General features: G+C 37.5%; 1 protein-coding gene across 6 annotated transcripts in view; it reads right to left on the bottom strand.

Moving 5' to 3' along the window:
• Positions 1-433: 433 nt before the first annotated feature.
• The window catches only part of LOC141428458 (uncharacterized), a 55,695-nt gene continuing 41,078 nt past the window's right edge, over positions 434-15,050 (bottom strand). For 2 of the 6 annotated variants that reach the window (XM_074088449.1, XM_074088448.1), the window contains exons 2-6: positions 10,437-10,604; positions 9,392-9,556; positions 6,709-6,785; positions 3,343-3,472; positions 434-563 (exon numbers count right to left, since the gene is read on the bottom strand). In XM_074088449.1, the coding sequence (XP_073944550.1) occupies positions 505-563; positions 3,343-3,472; positions 6,709-6,785; positions 9,392-9,556; positions 10,437-10,473 (468 nt within the window). In that variant the 5' untranslated portion in view covers positions 10,474-10,604 and the 3' untranslated portion in view covers positions 434-504. The other 4 variants (XM_074088451.1, XM_074088450.1, XM_074088453.1 and 1 more) reach the window with 3 other exon arrangements.

Here is a 15,050-nt window from a genome sequence, read left to right as displayed (position 1 = left end):
AGATATTTTTGATCAAATATTTGCTCATAAGTTTATGAACTCGACTGTACCTTTACATTGTAATCTAGGCTTGAGTCGATTTTGATTCTCAAATAGATTGTAATATTCTCGATTCAAAAAATGTATGGAACAATGAGTAATTTTATTATTGAATGAAACTACAAATGGACTCATTCGATTATCGCAACCAAATATGAATATTTCTTTAAGAAGATGTTCGAAATTTGAATGTAATTAAAGTGTCGCTTACCAGCACTTTAATGTAAACATTATGTATGATGCAGCAATCACAGATAGAAGTTTCTTAATACCTATACGTCATATATTTTGCTTATGGATGTGGATAAAAGAAAAAAGCATTTAATGTTTCCTATAGGTACTTTATTTCAATCATTAAACGACTATCAAAATAAAAACAAAATATTAAAATACCATCAATGACTTAAAAAAGTCTCTTGCCTGACATACATTGCAGGTTTCGTATACATTGGACTGTGGATTTAATCAGGAATTCTCCATATCCCAACTCCACAACACCAACGTGCAATAGCCTTCAAAGCCAGCTGTAAAAAAAAGAGTTTTTAATCCAACTCATATAATTGCAGCGGATGGATGGATTTGGCCGCTGGATCTCTGGAATAACACATAGGCTACTTTTTTCCTGGTCGGTACTACCACGAAATCCTCTGGAAAGGTTATACCGGGCGGGTGTGGCCTGTAATACGAGCAAATAATTAAACATACCGCTCAAAATAGTACCGCCCATAATCTTACAGCCTTATTCATAAAAAGTTAGAGCCTTCTTGAAGGCTCCTTGAAGGCCCGATGCTAAAAAACATGATTCATAAACGTCTGTTAGCGCTAATCAGTCGATCAAGGCTCTGCTAAAGTTAGAGGACCGTAGACCCTCCTTTATCTCCCTGCTAAGTCACAAAATGGCCGCCACAAGTTTGAACAGCTGACTTTGACAAGAGCAAAAAACCTTATCGAAGATATTTATAGTGAAGGCAGGGCTACGCAAAGATTAAAAAAAAAAACAGGAAAATTTATTTTCAGGAATTTGTATTTAAAAATCCTCTAAATTAGCAACAATAAATATGAAAAAAAAAACAAGGATGATTAACATAATTATGGCTTTTTGCACAACATAAAACGGCGGCGGGAAAACAAACATCTCGCTTTTTATTTTTTTCCTGCTAATTTGCTGTCACTGCTGTCAATTTTTTTTTTTAATTATCGATTAGGCCATTTTTTGTCTTTGATTTGTCAAGGTGGCCAACATAACGCGTCTAATCCGTCTATCAGCAGCTCAACAACTAGCAGACTGCTAGCAAGCGTTTATGAATCATACTTCTTGACAACCGTCTAACAAGCTTAATCAGTCTGCTAAGTAACAGACCGATCAAACCTCAATTAAGGATTTTTTATGAATAAGGCTGTTAATCACCAAGTAACAGATTGATTACTGTTTTCTCGTAACCACGTGTGGAACCATTTTTTTAAATTAGCATACAATTTCGTACATTTTTTCCGATTCACAAGAAATTTTAAAACTTGACTAGGTACTAACTACATAGTGAAATAGATAGCGCCCGCCAGAAAGTATCCTTCCTGGCGGTAACTTTCTGGCGATAACATAATTATTGATCACTGATTTCTCGTAACTAAACTAAAAAAAACTCTTAATCAAAATCGATAATTTTTCTGAGTGAACTTTATGTTCTTAAATACTGTATAGATTCAGGCGTTACTTTGGTCCATGTTAAAATAAATGGAATATCTATCTTGCTCCTCCGCCAAGTAGTGAGGCCAAGTCGTGCGAAACAGCTACGTTTGAGTTGAAAAAATGCTTTTTCATGCAATTTAACCCGCCCTCCCTCCACATAAAAAACGTAAATAACCAACTCAAACGCAACTGAACCCACCACCAAGATCCCGGACACGTGTTTCGCTTCTCTCCGACCGAAGCATCATCAATTTATCAGCGGTTGTTGACCCTAGGACGCTTGGTCGAAGAACTTTATGTTCATTATGTCAAGGTTCAATTTTGTTGACATATTGATTTTAGATACGAGATTTTTTCAAAGTAGTAACGATATGTCGTAAGATAGGATTTACGCTAAGTTCAGAATGACAAGTGCTTAACACGTGTTTACAACTACATACATTTTGTTCAGGCTGTACACATGCTTACAAGCGCTTAACCCTATCGACGCAGAGTACCAAATTCGCAATGTGCCAACATACTCATATGTCCAATTCCGCAAAACCCCAATTTCGTAAAGTACCTAGTTTGCAAAACACCAACTACGTTAGTTACCGAATCTGTAATTCGCATAGTACCAACTTTGCTAGTTAAACCAAAACTGTAACACGCGGAGTACCTACCAACTTCGCTAGTTACCTACCAAAAAAACTAAGGCACGGGTTAAGTTGACCACCTCCTATTTATAGGTCCTCGTATCCCCAAGTAAACAGTAAACATTTTCATAGTTTAGCAACTCGTACTTTCACAAACACATTTAGGTACGCGTTATGAGTTTCATTTGTCTTCTTTGGTTGCTCCGCTCGTGGGTTGCCAATTGGGTTGCTGACAAGTATCTAGAAGTGATGATACAACTGCAAGAAGCAGTGTAAGAATATAATAAATAATAAATATTGGGGGACAATTCACACAGATCAACCTAATCCCAAACTAAGCAAAGCTTGTACTATAGGTATTCTATAACGTGCAATGTAAACAAATATTTGTCACAATATGTGATAATTTCTCTATGGAAGAAAGATCGCAAACATAACTATGGAGCATTGAGTGAAAAGATGAAACTGTCACATGCTTCGTAGCAAGTATTTGTCATACTGTGTGTAAACTTATTTAAATGTAAAGATGTTTTTGGAACTCTCAATTGTAAATATATCTTTGACCTCGACTGTACTATATGACGCTGACTGTACTTAGTTGTAAACGCCTGTTAAGCGCTTGTCATCTGAACATACCCTTAGAAAGTCGGGATTCGACGCTGACATGATTAATGTGGGTTTACAAGTGGAATTCGGGCAGTGAATGAAACTATTTTGTAGAACTAACAAAAGTCCACTAATTGTGGTCAACATAAAACGATACCAATACGGCACTCATTCACTGAATTCTTCACAGTAACTTCAAGAAAAGCCTGGTCAATAGTCACTACCCATATTTGGACTGCAATCATAATAAAACGCCAAATGTAGGTATAGACCACAGCAACTCACTTTGAGTAAAACGAAACGTTGTGCCAAATATCATTCGCTCCAAGCTAAAGTAAAATTAGCATAGCTACCTTTATAATTAAAACAGCTTACCCACAACAATAGGGCCAATTATTAAGTAGAAACGTTGTGTTTTTATTGCAGTATAAATCCCAATAGCGAAGTTAAAAGAAACATAGATTGTCATCATGCAAAGCCAGTATTTAGTCAGCCCACTCCTATCCTGTTAACAAAAAACAATCTTCTAGTCTTAGGGTAATTCCAGGATAGATGCCCCAGTGGGATAGGTGCCTCGCTTAGATGAATGATTGGTCTCGCGAGCGCTTCATCTTAGGGGCTAAAATTTAACTATACATAATAGCAAGCGTCCTCCCTGTAAACCTCGGTGCCGCTGCGATCGTAAGCGAGAGCGTACGCGTTTCGTCGGGTATGTATTATAATACCGAATAACGAAAGACCGAATTTCACAAGACCTATGGACGGAAGGCCGAATATTTAAACGTCGAATGGATATATGGCCGAAAGTTTGAAATCCCGAAAATACATTCGACCGGAAGCCTAAAACCCGAAGACTACAATCCCGAAGATCAAAATACCTACACCCGAAAGGCCGAAAAATCATAATGTCGAACAGTTATTATAATCACTACAAATAAAATAATCGACAATCAATATATCGAAAATCAAAATACCGAAACCTCGTTACACCAAAGTCTGCTGTATCTGTTTTTAAATGACAACATTCCGACTCTTTCAAGCGGGGGCAGATTGACATTTATCATTTTCTGTGCTGCTACAAAAAAAATACCTATCATCGAAGCCACGCTGCGCTTCGCTCCCACCTTATAAACGGAGAGCGGACTGCAAAATTTCATACCTACTTGATACCGCGATGAAACGCACAATGGTTTCCCATAAAACTAATGCTGAGTCCGAATTTGATAGTCTGCCGCGGCGGAACTTGCCGAAAGTACCAAAAAAATTGACACTTCCGGTGCGAAAAAAGGGGCGTCATTTAACCCATGTGATACTGAAATAATAGCCATGGCATCAGTTAGGAATTTACTGGTAGAAACAGAAAAGCGAAATATGTCGGTATTTTTTTTACCGGAAGTGCTCGGATGACTCTCTCAATGGTGACCACCAATAAATATAATAATATAAATATACCCATCTGATACCAGCATGAAACCAATTCCAGACGTTAGGTATGAACCTTCATTTCCGGAATATATAAGTCTGCCAAGGCTGTTTCTGCCGAAAACTAGCAAGTTTACGCAGATATATTGGATAAACTATCATTTTAAGTCCATAATTGAAGCATTTTTCGCCGAATACAGTGTTATAATGCTTACATGTTTTATACAATTTAAGTTTTTAGTTAAGTCTCAGCGCAAATAAGAGGTAATGACTGTAAACAAATCGGAATTTACCTCTTAAGCGCGCTTAAAAGTGCAAAATATTTCTAAGATGTTTTGACTCTAGCCTTTTTTTCTGTTTTTCTAGCTTATATGCAATGTAGCATTATTCTGTTTTGTTTTTATCATTCAAAGACATATAACTTGTATTTTTCGAAAGAGTTCCATCAATCTATTTCAACAAATAGGTACCAAATAGCCCAAAAACATAAATAAATGAAAACTAACGAGCTAAAGTCTTAAATATAGTAGTATATTTCTAGTATATGTGAGATATATTACGTTATTCCTTTAATGTCATATGTGCTGCTTAATACATTTAATTATGGAACTTTTGATTACATGCATATACAACAAAAAACATATTTTATTCAAACATTTTAATAAAAAGGCACTTAGCGTCTCTAGGCTCAAAGTAACCACTCAAGCAGTCATGAAAAAAGAACCGTAATGGTAATAACCATCAGTCTTCTTCTTCATCAAAACGATAACGAGCATGAATATTCAGGTTTCGATGAACTAAATAGAAAAACATAGGTATAACCAGATCCAGCAGACCGTCGAAATGAACCGCGAGTGTCATTTAGATACTATTTACTACTTCGTATCGTAGGTACGTCGTATCAATGAATAGCTTATCACGGCATAAAACATTTACGTTGTCACACATTTTCATTGTTCTTGGCTTAATATTTGTATAGGTAATATTTTTATCAATTACGACATGTCGTCTGACTTTTTGAGTTTTGATACCAGGCCTGTAACTTTGCAAACCAACCGTCGAACAAGAAAAGGCATCAGAAAATCGAATCCAAACTCTGTTGAACCTCTTTCAGTAGAGGAATTTAAACTACCTGCATTAAAAACCTATACACTAATCCACTGCCAATAAGCGCAGCTAAAAAAATAAAGATTTAATTACTTTTTACAAAAAAAAATGTTATACTGGAGATTCACCATGGCTGGTTGCACTGGCCTGTGATGAAGACGTTATTGAGCGTGTGCCGGACGTAGTCACAGCTGAGACAAGCAGTGATGAAAAATAACCTTAATGGTAATAATCATCAGTCTTCTTCTTCATCACTGCTTGTCTCAGCTGTGGCTACTCAAACCAGCCATGGATAATTAATATTACCTAAGCCAAGAACAATGAAAATGTGTGACTACGTTAATGTTTTATGCCGTGATAAGCTTTTCATTGATACGACGTACCTACGATACGAAGTAGTAAATAAGTAGGTTATCTAAATGACAATCACGGTTCATTTTGACGGTCTGTTGGATCTGGTTATATGTTTTTCTATTTAGTTCATCGAAACCTGAATATCCATGCTCCTTATCGTCACCTGAAAGAAAAACACTGTTAAATTACGGCGATACTTAAGCGATTTTGGCTGTAGCGCTTGTTATGGTCGAAGCAAACATTGTTACAAGCAATGTCGCCTATATTATATTTAGTTTGTTTTCGCTGTTGCAATAATTTAAATATAAAGTAATGCTGAACAGGCAAAACCTACTAACATTATTTTAGCACTTTTAGGCAGAAGTCAAATTGCATTTTTATTGAAATCTTAACATTCCAAAATCGCTTGTTTGACATTAAAATATTTTTGCTGTTGTAAAATAAAAAAAATGCTGTTTAACCGACGCGTAGTTGTTTTTGGTTGTTGATTTTCTTAAAAATCGGCTTTAAGTGAGCTTAAGAAAAACGTAACTCGGTATTGGAGTATCGTACAGTAAAACGGGTTTCAACAGCATGTAGATCTTGGAAAGTACATTCTAACGATATATTTAACTCAGTTTTGCCCAAAAGTGACTAAGCGATTCTGGTTGTAAGGGGACGATATGTGAGAGTGCATCGCCCTCCCCCCCGCGAGTTTTGACAGAAAAAACGATTAGCAACCGGTGAGCGATACCCTCTCCGTTCTAGATAAATACTCAAAGTGAAAAATACAATAGATATCCAAAAACATGATTTAACAAAAAGATCAAACCGAGCAAAACTCGGTCGCCCAGGTACTACAAAGAACACTCAACTTACCCTCAATAATGCAATTAATAGCATCAAAGAAGAAACTCCAACATGAAGGCCAACAAATATGAGAAGTGTTTTTCCAACTGTAAAAAAAAAACAGTATTATATCGAGCGCCAAACAGAGATCATCCACTAGGTGTCTTAATCATCCCATCGCCATTCATTTAGCAAATTTTCATTTCGCAACCAACGCACATACGGGTATTTAATCGATCTACGCGGCCATAAGTCAATTTCACAAAATGCACGACAGGTGAAAAAAAAACGGCCAAGAGCGTGTCGGACACGCCCGAAATAGGGTTCCGTAGCCATTACGAAAAAATTAAGTAATATTTTTCTAAGGATTTCGTGTTTTGTACAGAATATTCTAAGTTTAGGTATAATGCTGCTATTTACTCCTTAACTACTAATAATTCTCAAGAAAACTTAACCGTTATAGTTTTCCTTGTAAGTTTGATATACTTCCTACCGTCCTGATTTTTTTAAAAATTTTCCACCCACTGGTTTAGATTTTAGAGGGGGGGGGAATCATTTTTTCTTTCAACAAAATTTATTTTCGCATTTTTACACGAATTTCATTTTTACAAGCTTGTTTTTTTCATAAAGCTTATTTTCACATTCGCGTTCTTTTTGTGTTGCATTTTTCCCCAGTCACGTTTTTCCCAAATCCCAATCGGTACAGAAACAGTCTCGACGAAGCTCCGCTTACGCGGAGCTCCTATTCTGGGTGGTTTTGGCCCTTCGGGCCGATGCAAAACTAACACAACCTAAACCTACCTATGAGCCGTTAAGCCTGGTTGTGTGGTTTAGTAGTGGGGTACTTATGACTCGGTGGGAAACAGGAGCTCTGTGGCACCAGGGCTCCATCGACAATGTTTCTGTGTCGATTGGGATTGGGCAAAAACGCGACTGGAAAAAAATGCGACAGAAAAAACGCGAATTTGAAAATAAGCTTCATTAAAAAAGCACTTAGAAATATCGCCTAATGTGAGACTAATTTGTGTTTAGACCACTTGCATTTTTGACGAGATGAGATTTAGACTAAAAACGTTTTAGACCAGTTGCATTTTAGACGAGAAGCGTTTTAGACGAGTTGCATTTTTAGACCAGTTGCGTTTTAAGCGAAAAGCGTTTTAGACCAGCTTCCAGTTGCGTTTTAGACCACTTGCTACTTAGACCAGTTGCCTTATAGACCACTTGCTACTTAGACCAGCTGCTTTTTAGACAACATGCTACATAGACCAGTTGCTTTTTAGACGAAGTGAGACTAACCCGAATTGAATGACCAATGGAACTCGTCAAAGCTAAGTAATTCTCGCTCGTCATGAGACAAAATAATTAATATACCTAGATGAGCGACTAAGAAGGAGCTTTAAGTTAATGATTTGTTCGAACTGATCTGATGCTGAAGCCGGAAGGTAGGCAACGGAATTCTGTTATAAATCAACGGAACTAAGCCGTGTTTGGGCTTCATGGAATCGTTGTGAGATGTACTTTGGCTACGAATCACTAAAAAGTGAGAAATAAAGATTTTTTTTAACAAAAAAGTAAAACCGACTCCAAAAAAAAAAAAAAAACAAAAAATGGAACCGACTACCAAACCCTTGAAAATATTTTTCTAGGTAGGTACTTACTAGCTCAAAGTTGGTGACTCAGCACGACCCAGCAAGATCGATTGAAACCCATAGTACCTATGAAGGTGAGGTAGACGACTATTGTTCCATTCCTGCTGGCTCGTGCTGAGGCACCGACTTCGAGCTAGTAAGTACCTACCTAGAAAATTATTTTCAAGGATTTTGTAGTCGGTTTCATTTTTTGTTATATTTTTATTTTTCTGGAGTCGGTTTTACTTTTTTGTTAAAAAAATCTTTATTTCTCACTTTTTAGTGATTCTTAGCCAAAGTACATCTCTCAACGATTCCATGAAGCCCAAATACGGCTTAGTTCCGTTGTTTTATAACAGAGTTCCGTTGCCTACCTTCCGGCTTCAGCATCAGATCAGTTCGAAAGAATCATTAACTTAAAGCTCCTTCTTAGTCACTTATCTAAATATATTAATAATAATCGTTTATAGACGAGCGAGCATAACTTAGCTTACACGAGTTCCATTGGTCATCTACGGTCTTCTTCATCAGGTCTAGTTTACCAAATGATACTTTCTGAATGTAAATGCTTATCTTAATGCTAAAAATGCCAAAATCGCTATAGGTGTGCCTATAAAATTTGAGGTTTGCCCTCGATTTCTCTAGGATTCCATTATCAGATCTTAGCTTGGTGACAATGGGACCACCTCGGAATAGTACCCATTCGAATAAAAAAAGAATTTTGTAAATCGGTCCACAATTGACCGAGTAATCGGCGAACATACAAAAAAAAATTACAAACATTGGAACAGAATCTCCTCCTTTTTTGAAGTTGGTTAAAAATGAAATTTTTTTTTGGTTAGTTTATTTCGGTTTTACTATTATAATACGATAGGGTTCATATTCATATTCATATTCATATTCATTTATTCATTCAAATTCATGTTCATTTACAAAGATGGTCGTTACACAGATGGTCAGTACATGAAACCCTCAACACAACAACAACAACGGTTACAATTACGGTGTGGAAATTTTCATGTAATTATTTCATCTCATATAGATTGTTCTAGTTGCACACTAAATAGCCGTCTAGTCAAACTTACCTTCCCAAATTAAAAATAATCCATGCATCCAAGGAGGTAGTAGGTCAATACCTTCGTATTCTTGCGTAGCGGCTAGAAGTAAAACTAAGCCCTTTATTAGACCAAAGGCTGCTATTAGTATGCATCCAATTTTTAACTCAATGCAATAGCAGCATTTTTCAACCACTGTAAAAACACATGTTAGTTAGTATAGAAATGTACCAGTATCTATAATATAAAAGTGAACCGCCAGAACGGGAAAAAAAACACGTGACAAAGCAGGATGGCGCTCTACAACACCGTTTTGACACGTTTCTCCCAAACAACGTATTATTTCTCTGGAATTTTAAAGCAATTAGATCCTTTGACCTTGGGAATCGCGAAAAACTTGAGAAAATATGATATTGGGTGGGTGTATATTAAGCAAAATAAAATCACAAGTTCGAATTTCGAGCCAAAAGCGAGCGATCCATTATCTGTGTCAGTGTTGCCATTCATGGAAAAAGAAATCCATTCATTATCCTGCATTGCAGCTCTTTAAGCACTGACCAGCATTTAAGTACCTACTTGACTGGCTACTACGAAGTGCAAAACTCGAAGTTCGTATGTTGCCGTCCCGCTGACGCTTATGTCATTTAATACGCGAGTGAAAGGGACGGGATATTATAAAAACGTAATAAAGGTAAACTTTTTCTTTCAAACGGAAGTGGCAAATAGTTACATGCGCGATTGTCATTGGCAAATCATTGGACAGACAAAACAGAACAGACTCCATTTTGAGCGTTGCCGGCGGCGTTTGGTTTGCTATTTTTTTCCTTTCCTTCACTTCTTTGCAGCGTTGCCATTCGGGTACAAAATAATACGAACGGCATACTATTTAGTAGCCTAACGTACTCGCGTACTCTTCTGTCAAATTGCGTACTATCACAGGCTGACTAAAATCCCAGTAATAACTTCACAGCATATCGTGGCGCGATAGTTTAACTTTGCATGGCTGCATGGAATAATAACTTTCCTTTGCTTATCTCTGAAGAGGCAGAAAAAAAAATGGGCCCAAAAAGCTTACAATACATATACAACACTGGAGGTTGAACGCCGAACATCTAGCATTTTTTTCTGATTCGACAAACTTCTTTGGATTCTTGAGAGCGTTTTCATATTATCCGATCCGATATCGGTAGGTATCGGACGCCGTTACGATATCGGGGCAGTGTCGGGGGGCGGATCGGATAATCTGAAAGACAGGTACATATTTATATTTCATACACAGATTTTACTTGCCCCGATATCGGTATCGGCGGATCGGATATAATGTTAACGCTCTAAAATCAAAATACGTGAATTAACGCATCATTTAATATTTGATAACCAAGTCATGACCAAGTCCAACTGACACTTTTTTTGATTTTTGAAATTTAATACGTGAATTTTGTATTTATTTTCTTTCTTTTTTGAGTATTTCTGTTTTTCTCTTTACCGCACGTAATTTTACCTGTCTGCTTATCCTCTATATAATGAATTGTCTTCTCTTAATTAGGTTAGCTGGAAGAGATCCCTTTTTAGGGATAAGCTCGCCTTTGTTCTCCTTTCTGTGTATTTGTATTTTTATTTTTATATGCAATAAATAGTTTACATACATACATACGTGAATTCTGAACACTCCTATTAATATTTGACAACCAAGTCCAACTATCAATTTTTTTTTATTTTTAAAATCTAAATACGCGGATAGGTACTAATACACATTATAATTATAACTGTTGCATATAGGTATGTGTATAAATGAAATGGAAATAATTTTAAAAATTGTAAACGAATTGCCACAGTGTCCCTTCGTTTGTGACGACGGGCGACGGGCGCGGGCTCGCGCACGACCCGTCCCCGTCCCGCGCCCGCGTTCTGTGTGAAGGCGTCCATATACCGCCATGCAAATACCTACGCCCGTCGCGGGCCCGCCCACGACCCGCGCCCGCTCTCTGTGTGTGTTGCCCTTTAGTCTGTCACATAAAATTATCTAATACTAGCTTTTACCCGCGCTTCGCACGCGTAAACTATTCGGTTGTTGAAATTTTCGGGATTTTACAAAATTCCCCTGGAAATTTCCAATATTTATATCGTGGTCTTCATTGAGGTTGTGTTGTGAATAACTGTACAAAATTCAAGACTCTAAACCCAGTGCTGAAGTTTCAAAATTTTTCCCTATCCAAATTCAAATGCAAAATTCAAATTCAAATCATTTATTCAGTAAATAGGCCGCAATGGGCACTTTTACATCTCATTTTTTAAACTACCAGCGCTTTCGGAAAGACCATCATTGCCAAGAAGAATGCGCCGCAAGAAACTTGGCAGAAAGTCATTTTTTCAAAATAAAATAATTACAAATAAAATACTTAAAAAGTACAGTATACAATTAAAGAAAAAATAAAAAATAATAATAATAATAATACGGGTATGTATGGGGTCCCTTAGTTACAAAACTATCCCGTGGGAATATCGGGATAAAAGTAGCGTACTTATGTGTTATTCCAGACATACGGCTACCTACATCCAAATTTCATGCCTCTAAGCCTAGCGGTTGTTATTTCGACATTTTATTCCTAGGTATCCCGTGGTAATATCGGGTCAAAAAGTCATCTATGTGTTTTTCTAGACATCCAGCTTCCTACATACCAAATTTCATGACTCTAAGCTCAGCGGTTAATATTTCAAGATTTTATCCCTATCCCGATGGAATATCGGGGTAAAAAATAGATTATGTGTTATTCCAGAGGTCCAGCTACCTACATACCAAAATTCATGGCTCTAAACCCAGTGGTTGTTATTTAGAGATTTTATCCCTAGGTATCCCGTGGGAATATCGAGTCAAAAAGTCCCTTACGTGTTATTCCAGACGTCTAGTTACCTACATACTAAATTTCATGACTCTAAGCCCAGCGGTTATTATTTCAAGATTTTATCCCTATCCCGTGGGAATATCGGGATAAAAAGTAGCCTATGTGTTATTCCAGAGGTCCAGCTACCTACATACTAAATTTCATGGCTCTAAGCCCTGCGGTTGTTTTTTCAAGATTTTATCCCTAGGTATGGTAGGTTGAGGGTTTTGTGTTAAGAACATCATCATCATCATCATCCCAGCCTATCCTAGTTCTGCTGGGCACTGTTGGGCACAGGCGTCCTCTCAGAATTAGAGGGCTTGGACCGTAGTTCCCACGCGGGCCCAATGCGGGATGGGAACTTCACACATACCATTGAATACCTTTGCAGGGTTGTGCAGGTTTCCTCACGAACAACTGTCCAAAATTTCAAGACTAAACCCAGCGTTTGAAATTTCAACATTTTATCCCGTGGGAATATCGGGATAGAAAGTAGACTACTTATGTGTTATTCCAGAAGTCCAGCTACCTACTTACCAGATTTCATGACTATAAACCCAGCGGTTGTTATTTCGTTGTTTCCAGATTTTATCCCTATCCCGGGGGAATATCGGAATAAAAAGAAGGCTATGTTTTATTCCATAATTTCCAGCTATCTACATACCAAAATTCAGGGCTCTAAGCCCAGCGGTTATTAGTTCAAGATTTTATCCCTATCCCGTGGGATAAAAAGTAGCCTATGTGTTATTTCAAACGTCCAGCTACCTACTTATCAAATTTCATGACTCTAAGCCCAGCGGTTGATATTTCGAGATTTTATCCTTATCCCGTGGAATATCGGGATAAAAAGTAGCCTATGTTTTATTTCAGATGTTCAGCTATCTACATACCAAATTTCAGGGCTCTAAGCCCAGCGGTTATTAGTTCAAGATTTTATCCCTATCCCGTGGGATAAAAGTAGCCTATGTGTTATTTCAAACGTCCAGCTACCTACTTATCAAATTTCATGACTCTAAGCCCAGCGGTTGATATTTCGAGATTTTATCCCTATCCCGTGGGAATATCGGGATAAAAAGTAGCCTATGTTTTATTTCAGATGTTCAGCTATCTACATACCAAATTTCAGGGCTCTAAGCCCAGCGGTTATTAGTTCAAGATTTTATCCCTATCCCGTGGGATAAAAAGTAGCCTATGTGTTATTTCAAAGGTCCAGCTACCTACTTATCAAATTTCATGACTCTAAGCCCAGCGGTTGATATTTCGAGATTTTATCCCTATCCCGTGGGAATATCGGGATAAAAAGTAGCCTATGTTTTATTTCAGATGTTCAGCTATCTACATACCAAATTTCAGGGCCCTAAGCCCAGCGGTTATTAGTTCAAGATTTTATCCCTATCCCGTGGGATAAAAAGTAGCCTATGTGTTATTTCAAACGTCCAGCTACCTACTTATCAAATTTCATGACTCTAAGCCCAGCGGTTGATATTTCGAGATTTTATCCCTATCCCGTGGGAATATCGGGATAAAAAGTAGCCTATGTTTTATTCCAGATGTTCAGCTATCTACATACCAAATTTCATCCAAATCCGTCCAGCCGTTTCAGCGTGAAAGAGTAACAAACATACTCACTCACTCACTCACTCACTCACTCACTCACTCACTCACAAACTTTCGCATTTATAATATTAGTAGGATATAGTTGTATTTCCTATATTTAAATTATTCAAGCAGCCGAATTCGCGTCGAACGCTGATGCTCCAAGATACAGGCTTTTGCATAGTTTGGAGGTCAGAGTTTATAACAACTTAAATTGTGCAAATTGTTTAACTTCTTAGAGTTAACCACAGGTGTTAACAGAAACATTTCTGTCCTCTAATGTTTGTACAACCTTATGTTTGAATAAATGATTATTATTATTTTCGAAGGATAGGTTTTTCTCAGCTCTAGGCTGGTATTAACTACATTTACGGGTTATCCACCAAGTAAATGTAGCAAGAGTTGTAGAATAAATATTTTTTAAGAAGATTGCTGAGGGCTATTTTCAGGGTCTAGTTGCATGAACTTTCTCACTATTCTGCATGTATTAAGTACCTATTGCGGCTTTTTGTAAAAATGTGTAAACGTGTGATTTTATGCCTAATAATTTTAAGCTATGGTGTAGGTGGTTATTATTATTATTATTATTATTATTATATTTATTATATTTGCGGGACCCGAGTTTACCGTACCGACGGGAGGAACATCAAATGTTTGACAGGTAGGAACTTTTTGTATGAGAAAATTAGATGGTCGATTTAAGTATTTTATTCGCAATCCGTACTAATATTATAAATGCGAAAGTGTGTGTGTTTGTATGTTTGTGTGTATGTTTGTCCGTCTTTCACGTCGAAACGGAGCATAGAGATTTTTTGGGTCAGAGAGGACATTTATCCCACTTTTTATCCCGGAAAAATGCACAGTTCCCCAGGGGAACAGCGCGCGATAACCAAATACCACGCGGGCGGAGCCGCGGGCAAAAGCTAGTATGACTATAAGATATAATTATGACTATCCTACAATATTATTAACGCGAAAGATTGTGTGTGTGTGTGTGTGTGCATGCGTGCGTGCGTGCGTGCGTGCGTGAGTGCGTGCGTGTGCGTGTGCGTGTGCGTGTGCGTGTGCGTCTGTGTGTGTGTGTGTTTGTAACTCCTTCACACTAAAACGTCTGGACGCATTTAGATGAAATTTGGTACATAGACAGATGGGCGTCTGGAATAACACATGGGCTCCTTTTTATCCCGATATTTCAATGCGGGATAGGAATA

Source organism: Choristoneura fumiferana, chromosome 6 (genome assembly GCF_025370935.1).
Source record: "Choristoneura fumiferana chromosome 6, NRCan_CFum_1, whole genome shotgun sequence".
NCBI classification, from domain to species: domain Eukaryota; kingdom Metazoa; phylum Arthropoda; class Insecta; order Lepidoptera; family Tortricidae; genus Choristoneura; species Choristoneura fumiferana.
This window is presented reverse-complemented; position numbering and strand designations above follow the sequence as displayed.